Genomic DNA, 17,591 nt, shown 5'->3' with positions numbered 1-17,591 from the left:
TTATAGAGCGTCCTTAAATGATGACAGATGAATCGGAAGCTCCTAATCATTTAAAATATGCACATCAGTCGACCTTGCATTTATCACAATTGAATTTTTAACAAAGGTAATAGCAATAGGTCGCTAACCAGCAGAGTGGACAAGTCAACAGTTCCGGTTGACGTCGGACTCTCTGGATGTTACTATAATCACGTCATTCATTCCCTATGCATGCCAAAGTTCTTCGGGACAAGGGAGCACAGTTTGACATTTGTGGTTGCGATGTGACTGTTTCGAAAATAATGCGCACGAGATTAGGCGAAATCACATCTTGGAACAATTAAACTGAATCCAATAAAACTTTATTGTAGCTATTAATTTTTGTTCTATGATTTTGACTTGCTTTGTGGACGCTGCAGCCGATCGGATATTACTTCACGTGATCGACACCAATAATAATTAATAGTAAAAGTAATAGTAATATAAGTATTAAAATGCATTCCGAATCAATATGGCTATACTACAATCAGTAAACAATTTCAAATTTTTGTTTGCACACTAATAAAATTTTACAACCGAAAAATCGTAATAAACTGGCGACGTCAGTCCAGATTTGGCGACAGTTTACTTATGTTTCCAAAGTATGACATTTGGGTAACTGATAGTAGCTTATTGTCCACCTTTATACTATCAAGGCACTCCCACTGCATTCTTCTAAAATTTGTGTAAACTGTAGAACCAAATACACCTGGAAACTGTATGATACTTTTAATCACAAACATGGTGGCAAAAGCAAATATGAGGTCAAACACATAGAGCCGTCTGATGGTTCTAAAGGGTCAGTCCTCGAGTAATTTCAAGATGGTGATCAGACACCGATCGCATTCTTTCACGGCCAACTATCTTTTTTTGTTGTTTTTGTGTCTACCCGAGGTCACTTTTGTTTGCTTTTGTATTCAATTTAATTCTGAACCACCCTTGGGCAAGAAGAGTGTGGTCCTATCCATCTAACTCGTCGCTTAAAAATAAACACTTACACACTATTAAGTGAATAATATTGACGTTCAAATAAGTCTTTAAGTCAGATTGCTAGGATGTCGTATTAATTATTCTTATGATGATTGCTGTTACTATTGCTATTATTGACAACATTATATTATTAAACATTGACACGTAACAAATGTTTTAATTGGTGTTGATAATAACAATCCTTGCTTAGAAGGAGCCTGAACCTTGATTACGTGAAGACATAGGGCTATCCTTAAGGCACTAACTTACCACAATTAATAGATTGACCTTCCAGTTTGATACAGGCTTCAGTATTCAAGGAATCTCATAAGGGGAGTACTGGAGAGGTTTTCCAGCAACCTCTACTTTTTTGTACGATTTCACAGGCTAATTCCCAATCCGACACAATACAAGGTGTGAAGACTTGGAACCAAGTGTGAAGCATTTTGGATCTTAGAAGATGTAGAGGTAGAATACTCTGTCACACTTAATAGACACGGGTTTCAAAATCCAAAAAATCTTATCGTAAACAGAGTACTGGAGAGGTTTTCCACTATCTCCACCATATCACACGGTTTGATAAGCCAGTTCCAACTGAAAACTGGAGTTTCTAAATGGGTGAAAACGGAGGATTCTTCTTCGGCAGTCTGGAAGAAGAATCCTCGGAAAGTCTGGAAGCAAGTCTGAAGCACCTCAGACCCTAGACGACGAAGATCAAGGTTCAACTCTTCGAACTAGACAAACTTGTTCAGAAGGTTTACAGATAACCTTGACCATATAGATCTTGAACCCTAGGGTAAGGTACCACGATTTTTGAGACTCGGTTTGGGTGAAAACGTCCGGCTCAACTTTGAACACTTATTATTTATTATATCTTAGGAGATTTTATCTTATATTAGGGGCTACAGACGTTAGAATACCATATAATGCAGATCGATCATTTGAATTGTTTTCTTGTCAAGCTGTTCAACCTTGAGATGATTAAAGTGCACAGAAATAGTTCTGAAATTTAAAATAAAATAAAGAGTGACAAAACCGCAGACCTCAATATGTGGTCTATGTGAAACCATTATTTACTACTGCAATTGAATGTGATATATCAAACTTCGATTCCTCGTATGATTTAATCTAGAAAATTGTTAAACTGGAATTAAGCTGTTATGTATGATTACTTGATAAAAAAAATTCCGGGTTAAAATCGCGAGTTCTGTTGTCACTAATATATAAATTTGCACTTACGTCGCTGCTAATAGTAATAATTAACCTTCTAGACAGACTTCCTAAGTTAATAAACGTCACTTTGTTTGTTGAAGTTTGCAACACTATTTTATACATTATTTCCACCCACACTGATAACTAGTGACTGAGCTTTACCCCCTCCACTCACCGAGGAATTAAACAAAACATTCGATCATATAATTTATATAAAAAACGTAACTGTACAAAAAATAAATATATTACAGACTAGGGTTGCTTTAAAATAAAGCAATAAGGTATTCGGTCGAATTGACAATAAATAGTGCTATAATACACACAGTTTTTGTGATAGATAATACAAGTGGAACATCGTACACGCCATAGTGATAACATTTCCAATGGCAATGATCATGTGTACCTTCCGGAAGCCTTTATGAACTTTCACATAGTGTGGACACCTCAAAAGATTTCCCGGTACCAGTTTCCCGACCTCCAACCCCACTCCAGCTTGTGTTTCAATTCGGTTCTTCACGGTCATGAGGCTAAGTAGCGACGGTGTTAAGTACAAACGAATCACCAACTCGATCAAAAAGCACAAGGTCATAGCAGCAACCTGTTGAAACAATTAGAGAGTTAGTTGTGTCTACGGTAGAATGGGGCAATTTGTGTTTACCTGGGTAGCAATCTCCGTTGACTTGAGGTGGTAGTTGTGAGCACGAAGGAACACGTAAAGTGTTATTAAACTCAAAATAGCGTTAACGAGGAAGTATTTTGGAAATAGGACTTTCTGTACGTTGCCGAAGGTATGACGGGGTAGGGCGAAGTAGAGTGAAAGGCCGGAAACAAAGGTCATCCACAATTGAGCACCAAAATGGGCACTGAAACACCCCATGTAGATGAGCGACCACAGGGGTGACTGAGTCGACGTCCGTCTTTCCGTGGGTATCAACATCAGGGATACCATGAGGACGGCTATGGTGGTTACCACATGAGCGGGCTGGGTGGTGTGGAACATAATTCTGCAACAAGTTTATAAGAAACATGTTTTTTTAATAAATGGGTGCATCTTACTTGTAGTATATTGATTCCTGGAAGGTCTTAACCCACTGGCTGAAGACCACAAGGGCCACTTTGGTGTAGTAGGTGGAGAGGGCTAAGATGTCTTCTTGGTATGGCACTTTTCCAGTTTCGGTAACTAGTTCCATGTTTTTCGTCACGTTTCCACGAGGGGATTTGAAAGGCCCATCTATCCTATCACTAACTGAAACTTTTCCCACACACATTTTCTTTGGTTTCTGAGCAGTCACTTCAGCACTTTCGTCTGCTTGTTTGTTCTCGCAATGAACTGCCGCCTTGAGGGTAGGTGTTATATAGATAGTCCCCTCCACTTTGATTTGACGCACGTGTCCGAAGCATTTACAATTTGATTTTATCAGTTTGAATTATTATTGATAAAAATCATTATGGAACCACTAAATGCAACATCAGTAACGCCCACATCTCCCTTACCCATAAAATAATTACAAAAAAAAAAAAAGTACCGATTGCTCTCCATCAAACGCGTCAACAAAACTACTAAGTATCACTATACGACAAGTGTGCAAATTTTTTTCAAATTAGTTTTGACCCAGAACGGGCATTTTTTAGTGATTCTTGGAATACCCATCCTTCGGTAGGTTATAAGGTTAACCCGAAGCGCCGGCGTTATTCGTATCAGCGCTATGCATATCTCGGTTTATTACTTTTTCCACAACACATTAACAAACGATATAATGTGATAATTAATAATAATTTCTGACGATTGCATTGACTGCTCGTCGCGAATGAAGTAATCACTCACGTGTAAAGTAGTAATAACCGTATAATAATGTACGCAAATTATACAATACACACGACAGAATATCTATATCACCGTCAATTAACCTACTATAACTATACGTCGAAACGTAATTTGCTGTAAATTTTTTAACCCAACTGAGACACTTAGCTATGTCTCTACGACATTATAGTCATTGTTATTATCATTATTATTATTAAAGTGCCCTTTTTTGCCAAAATCAAGTTTCCATTAAACTGATTAATTCCATGTCAAATCTGAATCAAAATTCGGATTAATCATTTTCTCTGAATATTTGACTGGCCGCAGTTTTTTACCAACGTCTTGTCACGTCGACCAGTGACGCGAATTTGTGAACGGATTAGTAGGAAACAAGAAAAGATTTATCGCGTAGAGATTCACAGTTCACACACCTGTGTAACCGGGATTACCCGAGCCCTGTGTAGAAGATGTACGTGTGTCCACGGGAAAGTGTCCAGTGGTTTATTTTAGGGGCTTTTTAGACCGTCAGTGAAATTTCCAAGAGCAAAGAGGTTATTCACTAGGTTATTTGCATCGGAAGAGATATAAGTAAACTTGAATGGCATAACCGGTTTTGAGCGATATTTTGCATATGCGGAACTAGAATGATTCACTTCGTGTCAAAGGTCTGTCTTTGGGTCCTCTTAGTGCTACCTGCTGAATTTGTACCGTATTTAACAAAGTCAATATGTATTTTGTAGTATAGTTTGTTTGGGGTTCTTGTTTTCACTTCGGTTTTGAAAATCTGGTTCAAATTTAAATATCACTGTCGTCGTCATAGTGATATTTTACACTTGTCAAAATTGTTGTTTTGACGACCATAGTATATATTTTAACTTCAGTGATGAAAAATTTTTGTTATGATCTAACACTATTCGCTTGATTGTTATCCCCCAGATCTCGATCAGATGATAACAGATAACCTTTCCTCTAGTGCGCAACTTTTCAAGATCTCAAATTTTCCTCGTTTTTGTTTTAATTACCCATTTCAGTAGTCACGTTGTAGATTCGTGCAAATCTAATTTTAGATTTCGAGCAAGATCCTATTTTTGACGGTGATTTTAAGCGTTTGATTTTGTGGAATATCCTGCGATTGTCAGGTGGTTCTTCCGCTATAGAATTTTGCATGGTTTGTCGGTAAGTGTTCTCTGAACTTTCCATTGACGTGATTTCCCGTGTGTGTACCTGCACACGATTCACGAATGTGCGAGGAATAACGGCTGAGCTAAATTAAAAAATATTTTAACGAACAATCACTAATGAGTGATAAAGATATGCACCTAAAAACGGTCACGCTTGGAAGGAAGGGAGTTGTCCTCTTCTTATTACAAGCGTTGCACTCAGAGATAATTCCACTCGAAACTTGTCAGGGAAGATAAAAGTTCCATGAGATTTTTGTCAAAATTGCGGTTTATATCGGAAAAATTGATTTGTGGTGTTAGATATGGCAACATGGCACACTACTAAACTAACCACTACAATAATGTTACCTGTCATATTATATATTACTAGGTGTTCCCTAACCTTGACTGACCGTTGACAGTTTTGACAACATAAGTCAGTTTTGTGACATTATCAAGTGAAATTGGCTAATTTTGTCGTTGCTATTCTACCTTGCATAAAAATCAGAATAACAGCCGTATTATCTTTTTAACCCCGATTGCGTGCATCAATTGCGTGGATATAAATTACAAAATTGCTTTCCTCTCCCGCCATTGCACTTCTAGGAATGGCCAATTTTAAATTGGCAGACAAGACTCAGGTCACATCTACCTACTAATTTAAAATACGAATACAATAATTTTTTTACAAAACATACCAAACTCAAAAAAATTTGACGTTTGAAAAAAATCACCTGATCATATTTAGTTAGCTACGCAGTTAAACTTCTTGTAATTATGACAATCTTGACAGGCAAAGTGGTTTATTATTCCTGGTTTTTCGATGATATTATCGGTTAATCATGATAGGTAACCAAGGAGTCACTTAAACTGGTGATGAACTTATTCTCAGAAATATTTGTTTTAAGATCACAATCGTACCTGAAGCACTTCGCAATTAAAAACTAAAACTAAACATTGTATAAAATCAGTAATATTATAATCCATCTGTAACCAAAGGTGACTAATTTTCATTAAGTGGCGAGGTAGTCAAATTCAATTTTAAAAATGATCAAAATATGTGCTAAATTGTAACCTTCGTACTGTCAGTTGACACTTGCAACCAATCAACACCTAAGAAAAGCAAAAAATATACAACCGCAGTGAATTTTTAATAAAAGTTTTCAAAAAAATGTAACACCAAAGAAAAAATTACGTTGCAATGATTTCAGTTTGTTGACATACTTGATTATTTTTTATCTTGTCTGTGGTCATTTGTAGTGAGCTGTGATATTGCAACAGATATAGCTTGAGATCAACAAGAGTATCTAGTTGGCGCTGGATTTTAAACTATTTTAGTATTTCCATTGACAAATGAATAGATCGTCTATCGCCAACTTCAAGACGTTTTTGGTTAAATGCACCTCATTTTTACCGGTTTTAAATCTTTGGTGGTTCTTTGGAAGTTAAAAATTAAATTAACTATCGAAGTATTGTCATATGAAATTTAATCGGAAGCGTTTTGGAAAAGAAAAGTTCGGGAAAGGAATAGTTGCCAACACAATAAATTATTTGTTGTCATGTGACAAGCACGTGGTGTCAAAAATGTAGTGCAAATAACATTAGTGACATTATCTAAAATTTGTTTTGTAGATAATTATCTACTGTGGCACGCTGACAGGGTGGGATCAACAAAAAGTGACTTCTGGTTGGCGTTGCACGACCAAGGTATTTTTTTCATGCAACAAGGGATGAAAAACAAAACTGGTCATCCGGTGCCAACTAGAGGACGAGCTATGTTCAACCTTACGAAAATAAAAGAAGTATTTGTGAAAAACACTTACGGGCATTTTTACATATCAATCTTGGATTTTATCATCTTTAATACCTCCAGTATTAGAGGAGATATAATGAAATCCGTAGTACTATTTTAAGGTTTAGTAATCCTGGATACTTAAACTATTGTAAGTTATTAACTTTTACTTGCGACAATCTGCACGTGAAGACTAGATTACTTTGTCCCTCTACAAATAGTGTTCCTAATTTGGTGTTTTCTGAAAGTACTATATCTTCTAATATATGATTTTGTCAAATTATGGATAACTTATTTAAAAGGATCTTAACTGTTTGTTTTTCTGTTCTTTCTTCTGATAAACTATTGAGATGTTTAGTTAGATCTCCCAGTATATATCAATACATATTTGATCAGGACATGGTTGGAAAAGTGTATTTTCAAGCTTGTTGTGCCTCAAGGCAGCCTTTTATCTCCACTAATGTTTCTTTTATTTCTTAATGATTTGTCTCTCTCTTTAATTAAGTCTAATGACTGAAACTTGTGCTCTAATAACAACAATACCCTTTTTCTTAGTTTTGTATTATTCTTTCAAAGGTAGCAATCAACCTGATAGATCTTCCTGGAATTCGTTCCATATTTTGCAACAGTGATGAGTTACTAGGTCAAATCAACACTTAACCATATTCTAACAAACAATTTATGTTTTTCTTACAAACTGAAAGGAATGCAAAGACGTTAAACATTTTATGTAAACATTTAGATTTGTTAGGTTAGAAATTCGACTAATAATTTGCCATAAAATTTGATTATTGCAGTGCCGAAAGAGGTCATTGCTTGCAAGAAACGTCCGAGAAACGCGATGTGACCTGATCTTTTGTGTCTCAGAGTTGTTACAAACCCGTTACTAACGAAATTTGTTAAACTTTATTAATTATGTTATGAAACGTAAAATTATGGTCGTTTTGTAAACCCAGAAGCATGACGAACAAGTTTCAAGTTAGAACTTCATGTCAAATTGCTTGCGATTTGCTTTGATAAGATGTCATGAAATGTTTTAAGGTATAAATTTGAAAGTGTTACAATATGAAAATATGGTGCAATATTCAAACGCAAGGAATTTGTTATATATATAGTGTCATGGCAAAGTGCCGCCTTGTCGAAATATAAATTATAATCAAACTGTCAAATTAGCGTTCATGATAAATGGTTGAAGATACATTTTAATGGGTTAATATATACCGGAGTTTCCGACCGGGGACAAATTTATGTATACGCGTAAAAGTAAACTTCACGGGGATTCTCACTGTCTGTTGGTGGTAAATTTTAATTTTCCGAAAACGTAAAAACCAGAAGCGTCAAATAAATTGCATAATATAATATTTGCTAGAATTTTTTCTGCACTATTGGCGTCAATGGCAGATAATTAATTTTTTCCGGAATTTAAGTCATCAGACTTGATTACTAACCAAATATTGGTAATAACTTAGCAAAAAAGTTTATTAACCTGGCAATTTTAACAATCACCGTGATAATGTGTCCAGATTATCTGGTATATAGATAAATCCATTTACAGTCATGCGGTGGTTGTAAGTCATGAGAAATTATGTAACACCTTTTACAAAATAATAAAATCATAACTTCTTTTTTAATTAACCTGATACCGTTGCTGCGTGCAGTTGTAACATAAATAATACACAGCTAAAACTAACCGGTTTGACAGCTAAAGGATTGCCATTCATTTTGCATTGCGGTGTACATTGATGACATACAGTGGACAACGAAACCCCATTGTATCATCTAAATGAAGAAAGAAGAAATAAAGTGTTTGTATAAAAAAAGCTTTATGCCACCGACAACCAATCCATTTCGGTTCCAGACATAATTGTAAAAGTCGACGATTTCATTTGAAGAATGTATGGTGGAAAGAAGGGGCGCAAGTGGACTACGTGATCTTATCCTCGTATGAGCTCCGTGCTGCAGTTTCGGTCGCGAATTTAATGAATCGACTGTATCGCATACTGCAGCTACCATGAGTTCTTATCACTACTTACTACCATGCGTAAATTATGGAAAAATTTTTCTTATTATTATTTAATTATTAATTACCGCTAACAACCGACAAAAAGTTTTGTGCAATCGCAGCGTTGCACGCCGGGGGCAAAGTCCTCATTGAAACGTTGCGAGTGTATTAGCAAAGAAATTTGCGGTCAGTGGATGCTCAACACAGTCGTGATACATTTATACGTGCATCTGATATCTCCCTCCCTCAGACTGAGCCGGCAACTGTATCCTTGTTTTTTATTTACCGAGCTAAAGCTATTAAATCAAGATTGGACTCAGATTTACGTAAATGGGTTTATTACACACTGTAATTACTTACTAGAGTGCGACTATTTTGTCTTTCCGCACTGTTATTATATTTTTGTTTTACGTCAACTGGAGATGGTATGCGATTTTGAGGAAACTTTTAGAAGGACGAATAAACAACTATGAGGAATTAAAAATTACGTTAAGCGATTTATGATAGTTGCGAAACGATGGTCACGTCGGTGGTTAAACTTTATCGAACTTCTTAAAACAATAGCAACATCAATGTCTACCTCTAACCTAATTTTGACAATAGTTGTAACACCTAACACACCATACTTTTGTATAAAATTATAATTTTCATTGATAGTGTGAATTATCAATGAATTTCTTGTCGTGATGACGAAATTCACCTTTACATGCTACTTAGAAATCTTAGAATCGATCTGTCACCAAATATAAACAAAGTTATTTAGCTAAAAATAGTAATGAGTGTAACTTATCAAAAATTTAAATATGTTTGTGTACACTTCTTGAGATGAATATCTGATTGTTAATCACCATTCACTAAGATTAAATTTTACCTTTTATCGAGGCATCTTAAAAATGTCATCGAAAAACAATGCAAGAGTAGCATGCGGGCAGCTCATGATTTTTACAACTCCAATTCTGTATATTATTTATTGTTAGGTTATTAAATTTTGTTACTTTGAGGCAGACGGTAAAAAGAAAGGAGCGAAATTTATAGCACCGGCGGAAAGTTTCTAAATAGTCAAATCTGGGTGTTTATATGGCAATTTTCTTTATTACTGTCATGATGCCGGGTAACAATATAAATCTTATAGATAACATATCGCAACAATAAATTAGTAAAATTTCCAATAGTTGTCACTAATCGATTTATGATTAATTTTGATTAGAAAGGTAAAGGTAAGTTCAAGTGTCTCCAGGAAAAATTACTATATAGGGGAAACAAGCCACCCAAGATAAAATCAGTTACTTCCAATTAACGTAGTTCAGATAATGTCCTCGAAAATTTCTTTTTGTTACCGATAATATCTATTTTAACCACTTGTTGCACACTTATGGACATGCAAGCAGCCATTTTTATTAAAGCTAAAAAGATTATTTATTAAACTAGAAATTTTACAAAAATATATGACTTCCTTTTTGTAAAAACAGATTGGACTGAAGCTTATACACAAAACTGTTAAAAGTATCTGTTTTAATTAGTAACTTTTTTCAATTTTGACATGCAATCTTTTAGTACAAAGTCTATGGTGGTTGAAATTGTTAGTGCTTAACATCAACAACATTTTAAGAAATAGATGTACTACATCTGGAAATCCATAATATTGTTTAGTGTAAAAAATGCAATTGACCAGTTAGAACAAATCATGTTCTGCGTGAAATACAGTGCTTTCTGTATTGTGGACTGACATTTTATGAACTATACTATTCTCATTACTGATCTATGGATTTATGATTAATCTTAGAATGTTGACGGAAAAAAAACATTTGACCCTTATGTGGCATTGTAAAAGTACAGACGCGTGATTAAGAGCTTAAACTTATGACATGTCGATTAAAGTTACAATGTGGATTATAACTAGAGTGTCTTCATATTATACTGTCAAGAAAATTCAGCAAATGAAAAACAAGCAATTTTCAGGTGATTTTTAACTATATATTTGTCAATATCAGTGATATATTATTATTTACATAGGTGTATTAAATGTGTATACCACTTTGCATAAAAAAATAAATAAATAGGGAATCCTTAACGTAACACGAAAAATTAGATAAAAGGTATACAAAGATCAACACTCTTTTCCAGAATTCTGAACTTGTACTTAAGTATGTGTTTATTTAAAACACTTCATATTTCGTTGCACAATTAAATCTGAAGAGATTAAGTCAAAATCAAGTCAAAAAACAAAACATTATCACTCGAGATTAATTAAAGTCAACAGGTCGTGAAATGCACGTGAATTCTGACTGCAATACTGTGACTTGACTTCTGAGTCAAGTGGTGATAAAAATATTCCGGTCATTGCTTTATTCGTACCAAGGGTCGAGATCAGTTTACGTATACATAAGCATTTATATAATAGTGTCTTAAGTTTAGTCCCAGGCAGGAACTTGTAGCTAAGGTGTTACTATGTGGTAAATGTTAAGTTTAATCATAAGTTGTGTAATAGAAATTTTAAAGCATAGTTCCAGCAGAGAACATAGAGAAGTGACATAGAGGCTGATTTTACAAAACCACCCTTATTGACATTGGAGTCCTCAACCGCCAAAGGCAAGCGCCAAATTTAAATACTCGTTGCCAATAAAAACCTTGGTTCACTATAATTGTAATTCGTGTGACTTGAATGAAAATGAAGGAAACAGTAAGCAGCTTGTAATATTCTGGTAAATCTAGTGTCAATTTGTCGAAAGTAAAACGCGTCGTTAAAAATATTGTGACATTTCTTCTACAGTAGCGGTCATTTCTACGGAACCACTCGATAAAAAGTCAAGTTGGTAGCGCTGTCATCTAGTACTTTACGCCGAACGCGGTTGGTAGCGATAGTTGACATGGCAATCGAAACTAGCACAACACGAATGTTTCGGTTGCCCTCAGCTATGCCGCACTGTATCCCGTGCAGACTGTATGTTCTGTTCATCTATTTATTAAAATAAAATATCTACATTGACAATGGGGCCATCTAACCTGTCAAATTTTTGACACATATGTTTTCCCCCAGAAACCCGTCAAGGTCACTTACACCAAACAAATTTTGAAAATTTACGCTAGGGAGTGGTTCTATAGAAAAGATCGCGACTTTAGTTAATTTTATTCCTAGTTAGAACCAAACACTGCTGCCAACATAAATTGCGGAGTCCTCAACCGTCATTTAATTTAAACTATGGCGCTTCTCTATGTTCTCTGGTTCCAGCGTCCCTATATTGTGCAAAATGTACCCTTAAAATATATTTCACTTGACATTAAAACTAACAGTCGTAACCTTTTTGACTATATTTTTGTGTACTGTACTGATGTTTGACCTCTGAGTGGAGATCGTTTGGAACAGCTGTATTTAATGTTTTTTTAATGAAAAAAAAGTAGTCTAGTAAACCATAAAATTTATTTTCAAAATAATAATGTTGGTATTGTAGTATTTAACACTTTATTTGGCGCTTATTAATTTCCGATTTACACGAACAATTGACAACATAATTTTTAACATTAAATTTCAAAAGCTGCTAGACTACTTTTTCCTCGATCATAATACAGCCTGTTATTGAAAGGTACGTACAAAATAAAATCGGCAATTGGTCTCGAAGTATGGGTGCTAAAAATTAAAAAAAGTTTAGGTAAAAGTGTTCTCCTTTTAGAGATACAAATTATTAAAATTTATGTCCAAATTCGTTGTACGCCTCTGATAAAAAGATCATCTTTCGTTTCTATAGCAACATTTAGTCTTGACAAAAGTTTTATTGTTACAGTTGCTAGGATTTACTAAAATAAATTAATTTTACCTATTTATCCTTCAGTAGCGTCTAAAAAGGTTGGATAAGGGTTAATTTTCCCCTTATAATTTTGATAACACAAAATAAGTTTTTCCGACTTCTTAGACTTCGCGAAGAACTGTCTATTTTGTTGTACGTACCTTTCAATAACACCCTGTATATGGTGTGAAAATCTAGTCAAATTAAAGTTAAAATTTTCGTTTACCCTAATTAATAGTAACATGAGGTCATAAGTCTTCCAAATGTCTGCTGGTTGTTATTAGCAAATTTAGACAATAGCGATATTGTTATTAATATCACTTAATGCACGTGAGATTAAGGTGCTTGTTATTTTGTAATATAAGATTAAAACCACCTATGTGCAAAAAATATTCCACTCAAAATCACGAAATTGAATCGTTTTCGGTTTGGAGTGGATTTTATATATATTTGGTGTGAACTTTGAAAACTACTGACGCAGTGGGAATACTTCTCTCTATTATTACAGTTAAGATATTTTTTTGTCTATCTTAAATGTGCCGCCGCTTATCTGCGCAATTTAAGTTAAATTAAAGATAAAAAATCATCTTCGAGATTATAAAAAAAGATGAGTCCATTTTATCTGACCATTAAAATGGATTGGGTGTGTTTAATAATTTTGTTGCCGTAATAAACAAATATTTATTTTATGCTTTACTAGTGCATTATCACTAATTTATACCTGCAGTTGAATTGGCGTTAATAGATAACCTACAATGACAAACTAATTCCAAGTCTTAAAAAAACGAAAAACAAAAATTTAGTAAGAAAATTAATATGAATGTGAAATACATATGTATGTTTTTTATTTTTTTCAACTTTCAAACTTCTGTTACTGGTTCGTTTTTTAACGTGTTTGGGTCAAATCTTACTCACTCCAGATAATTGCAAGTGTTCTTAAAGTTGCGCTTTGTAAAGCAGACTTAACCAGTATCCAATTCATAAACGGTTGTGTCAAAATTTTTGTCAAAATGCGCGCGCAGCTGTTAAAAGTAAATAAATTATCTAACGTCTAAATATCAGTGATTTTGAGGAACAAATTTACTGCCATGTTTGGGCACAAGGTTTCAATTTTTTACACAACTACATCTTATTCACTCTTTTTCGTTGTATTTTATTTTAAGATTAACTTTAGTATGATTAATAAATCAAGTATCAGGTGAGCACTTTGGAACGTCTAACATATATGATAGTATTGTTTTTGTAAGGGATTAACCTTAGAATAAGCAAGTTCAGGTCAGCGAACAATGGTTATATCACTATTAAAACGTAACTTACAAGTGGAATTAAAAAAAAGATTAAACATATTTTATAAACAATTTTCTTTTCTTTCACAATATCATAAATAATAACGTGTAATAAACCGAGGTTATAAATTACTAAAAACTAATAGAAATGTATACACTATATTTTGTTTTTTATTTTATCTACAGATCTTTAGCTGAAAATATTTGGACTGTGTTAAGTATATCTTCAAATGAAATCTGTTAGTGTATGCTATTAAGCTATTTATGTAATTTAATCCAATATAAATTTGTACCTTACTGAAAATTGATAAATAATTGGTTCTGCAGACAGCAGGTAGTTAATTTCACCTCAAAATAGAAATAATTATTAATTATAGTCAGCAAAAAACAAAAATACAATTTGACACAACAAAAAATTTAATACAAACGACAGCAAATCCTTAATTGCGCAGTCTCCTCTGCGCATAATCAGTTTCACCCCTTCAAAGTGTCCTTATTTTTGGTGATACTAGCTCTATTTTTTTACTTTTGTGGAAAAACGTCTTCGTGGGTGTTTTGTGATCTTATCATGAATCAAGATGGAAATAAGAGATGCGAGAAATTTGAATAAATTATTGTGTTCGATAAATACACAAATATGTTGTTGATACTATCGAAATGTCGAAGCTTTGACTAAATGCGCCATTTATTTTTATGTTATGTATTTAAGAATATCTTTAAATTTATTTACACTATCGGGGTTTGCTAAATGATTTTATTATCAATAATTATTATGCTTTATTTTCTGTGGCGCCATCTAGCCTAAATTAGACGAAGTGCGAATAGAGACGTCGTTTTCCGATAATGAATTTTGATGCTCAATTTCTGGTTTATTGTCATTAAACTATACTTTGATTTCTCTCATTAGTCATTATTGCGTGAGTATCATCATTCAGAGTGCAGTGGAGAGTTAATTACTGTAGGTGGTGAATATGCTAAATACAGAAAGTGGAGCAATTGTTTGAGAACTTCTGATTGTCACATTCACGTAAAAATGTATATAGACTTTTTACAAAAATTACTAGATTTGACATTTTCATCAAGGTGGCAGATAATGTTAAGGTTAGGGATTTTTTTTATCTCGAGTGTCTAATCTGTAGAGTAATATTGGTTGCATAATTATACAAAATGAAAAGGTATTTGTAATATTCAAATCGACAAGTTTTTCGAAAATATGTATAGGTTTCTTAAGTTTGCCTATTCAGTGTACGATACCAACACAAAGACATTTTTATGGAAAAGTAGGTTAGGTTTAAATAAAAATGCCGCTTCAATCTCACCATTTACTGTACCTCAGCTACTCATCAGCAAAAATCATAACATATTCAACGACTTCACAAATCGAATAACAAAAATATAACAAATGTGTCCTTTAAGATCACAATACAACATACAAATAAACTAAAATTGAAACACGATGTTAACATAATGTCAATTAACAATAATTTAGTTGTCATCTCCAAGAACACATCTTATCTGTCACTACAAATTGGTCAAAGTATGAAATGACTAGTTATGGAAGTAAATAAGACCTATGTGTGGCTGATAGATTTGAAAGAGCGGCTGGAGAAATGTCTGTCGGTAAAGGCGGTTGCTTCTTTGGTTTATGTATCAAACTTCCCAATTCAGTTAGTAAAAATCGTGAAAACTGTATTAAAGCAACATGGACAGCGTATTGCATTATAAGAGCACCGAAACCTTTGTAGAGACCTAGGGTACCTTCAGAGGCCACGCAACTTTCGTAGCAATCCATTGCACCAGCGAAATTTGTTAAGATTGGCAACACTGAACGCCCGCTGTCTAAATTATCAACTATTGTCCTTGTACCCTGAAATAATAATAATAATAATAATCATTAGTATTATTGAATCAGAATTTTTTTGTAATTTAAAATTATACCTGCAGATATAACCGATGAATTATTGTTTCACAAGGATAAAATGCGACATCGCTTGCAATATTAGCGATTAGCGATGCTGTTGTATCTAGATCTTGTAGCACAACAGAATGTGAAATATCTTTCGGCAGTGCGCCGTTTGCTTCATGTTTGTTCTTAAATCTTGAATGTAGAAGTCGAGCAGATGCGCCTTTTACCATCATGGTAAACAAATATTTAGATAACCCTAGCGTAATGGTAGGTACTATGAGGACCCAAATGGGTAACATGCGGCCTTTAGCACCCCCATTCCAGTTGAAGAGACGCATAAACCCTTCTTTGAAGACATCCAAAATTCCAGGTTTTTCACTAGCAATTTCACTCTGCACTGTTTCAACGAACGACGCTGAATAAAACGGAGTAACAATTGCTAGACTGACGCTACAAGAAAAATTAAATAAATAAAATATAAAAAAGTAGACATGACAAACCATTTTAGTAGAGTGTGTTGAAAGAAATGTTTTAAACTACTGTGCCACCGGATTTCTCTACAACTTAACAATGAGTGTGTCGCTTTTAACCTTATACATACACTACTTTGGCCACGGTGTTATTTTCGAAATTAAATCTTCCACTCCTATCGAGATACCTCTAACAAGCAGCACAGACCCCAGCCCTTTCCAAAGTGTAGTAAGGCCTTGGTGTTGGTGTAACCTATAAACTGTTGGTATCAAAGTAAACGGCAATAAATGATATCTTTGTGAAGTGTGATGGACTTGGCATTGTCGACGCAACACTTGAAACGGATGGCTCAATAAATTTTCAGCAACCAGACTAACGAAAGCAACCCCAGAACCGATTCGACGCTTCAGGATAATTTCTGAAAAATACAATCAGTCACTTTCACTGACCAATTAAACCCACCTTCTTGCGTCTGGTAGAATCGGTTGGGAAAATTTGCCATTATATCTCGGTTGCGCATAAACTCTTCATGGCTTATTTGTCGTTTGGATGCTTTTAGGTGACCTAACTCGTCGTCGGAATCCAAATCAAGGTCCAAATCCAGATTATTTTGGCCTGCCATGTCCATAACCTCACTTTTTACTTAAGAAAAAACATTATCGACAGAGGAGCGATTTCACGATATATGAAAAAGGAGTACCCAGTTTGATGTACTAAAGGAGTTTTACTCCATTTTACGTGCAAATCACGGGATTTTTATTCAACAAATTTTGTTAGCGGGACCCAGCGCCGCTTTATTTGTTTGACATTTGACACGTGACGTCACGACATTTGTGACATTGACAAGTGACTCATACATTTCAATGATATGGCGCCAACTTAAAAATATATATGTATTTTTTGGCGTCGAGGTAACATAACTCGGAAAGAATTCCCCATAAAATACGTTTGGGATCATTCAAAACCATTTTTGTCACTTCGTAGTGCTTTTGTCTACCGTGTGTCTATCTTATTATTTTCGAAATTTTGCATCGAAACTAAAATAAACTCCATTTCAAATCAAAACGGCTAAATCTGTAACTTTGATGTGCAGTATTACAATCATATTATAAATTTCAATGTATTATTTTGTAATACAAATACATAGCTATAAATACATCACCTTCTTGATGATTTATTATAGTGGTAA

At 34.2% G+C, this 17,591-nt stretch overlaps 2 protein-coding genes across 2 annotated transcripts; both read right to left on the bottom strand.

Annotated features, from left to right (window-relative positions):
• Positions 1 to 2,393: 2,393 nt before the first annotated feature.
• LOC135141455 (transmembrane protein 205-like) lies at positions 2,394 to 3,537 on the bottom strand. Its single transcript, XM_064072564.1, has 3 exons — positions 3,256 to 3,537; positions 2,858 to 3,203; positions 2,394 to 2,797 (listed from the first exon to the last, which is right to left on the bottom strand). Exons 1-3 carry the CDS (start codon positions 3,465 to 3,467, stop codon positions 2,510 to 2,512), a joined length of 846 nt encoding a protein of 281 aa, XP_063928634.1. The 5' UTR covers positions 3,468 to 3,537; the 3' UTR covers positions 2,394 to 2,509.
• Positions 3,538 to 15,333: 11,796 nt separating this feature from the next.
• LOC135141527 (mitochondrial outer membrane protein SLC25A46-like) lies at positions 15,334 to 17,241 on the bottom strand. Its single transcript, XM_064072710.1, has 5 exons — positions 16,865 to 17,241; positions 16,538 to 16,820; positions 16,432 to 16,488; positions 15,964 to 16,381; positions 15,334 to 15,892 (listed from the first exon to the last, which is right to left on the bottom strand). Exons 1-5 carry the CDS (start codon positions 17,028 to 17,030, stop codon positions 15,578 to 15,580), a joined length of 1,239 nt encoding a protein of 412 aa, XP_063928780.1. The 5' UTR covers positions 17,031 to 17,241; the 3' UTR covers positions 15,334 to 15,577.
• Between the last annotated feature and the right edge of the window lie 350 nt (positions 17,242 to 17,591).

This window comes from Zophobas morio, unplaced genomic scaffold (assembly GCF_036711695.1).
Source record: "Zophobas morio isolate AGI-343-1 ecotype UQ-CSIRO unplaced genomic scaffold, CSIRO_AGI_Zmor_V1 ptg000044l, whole genome shotgun sequence".
Classification (NCBI taxonomy): Eukaryota; Metazoa; Arthropoda; class Insecta; order Coleoptera; family Tenebrionidae; genus Zophobas; species Zophobas morio.
This window is presented reverse-complemented; position numbering and strand designations above follow the sequence as displayed.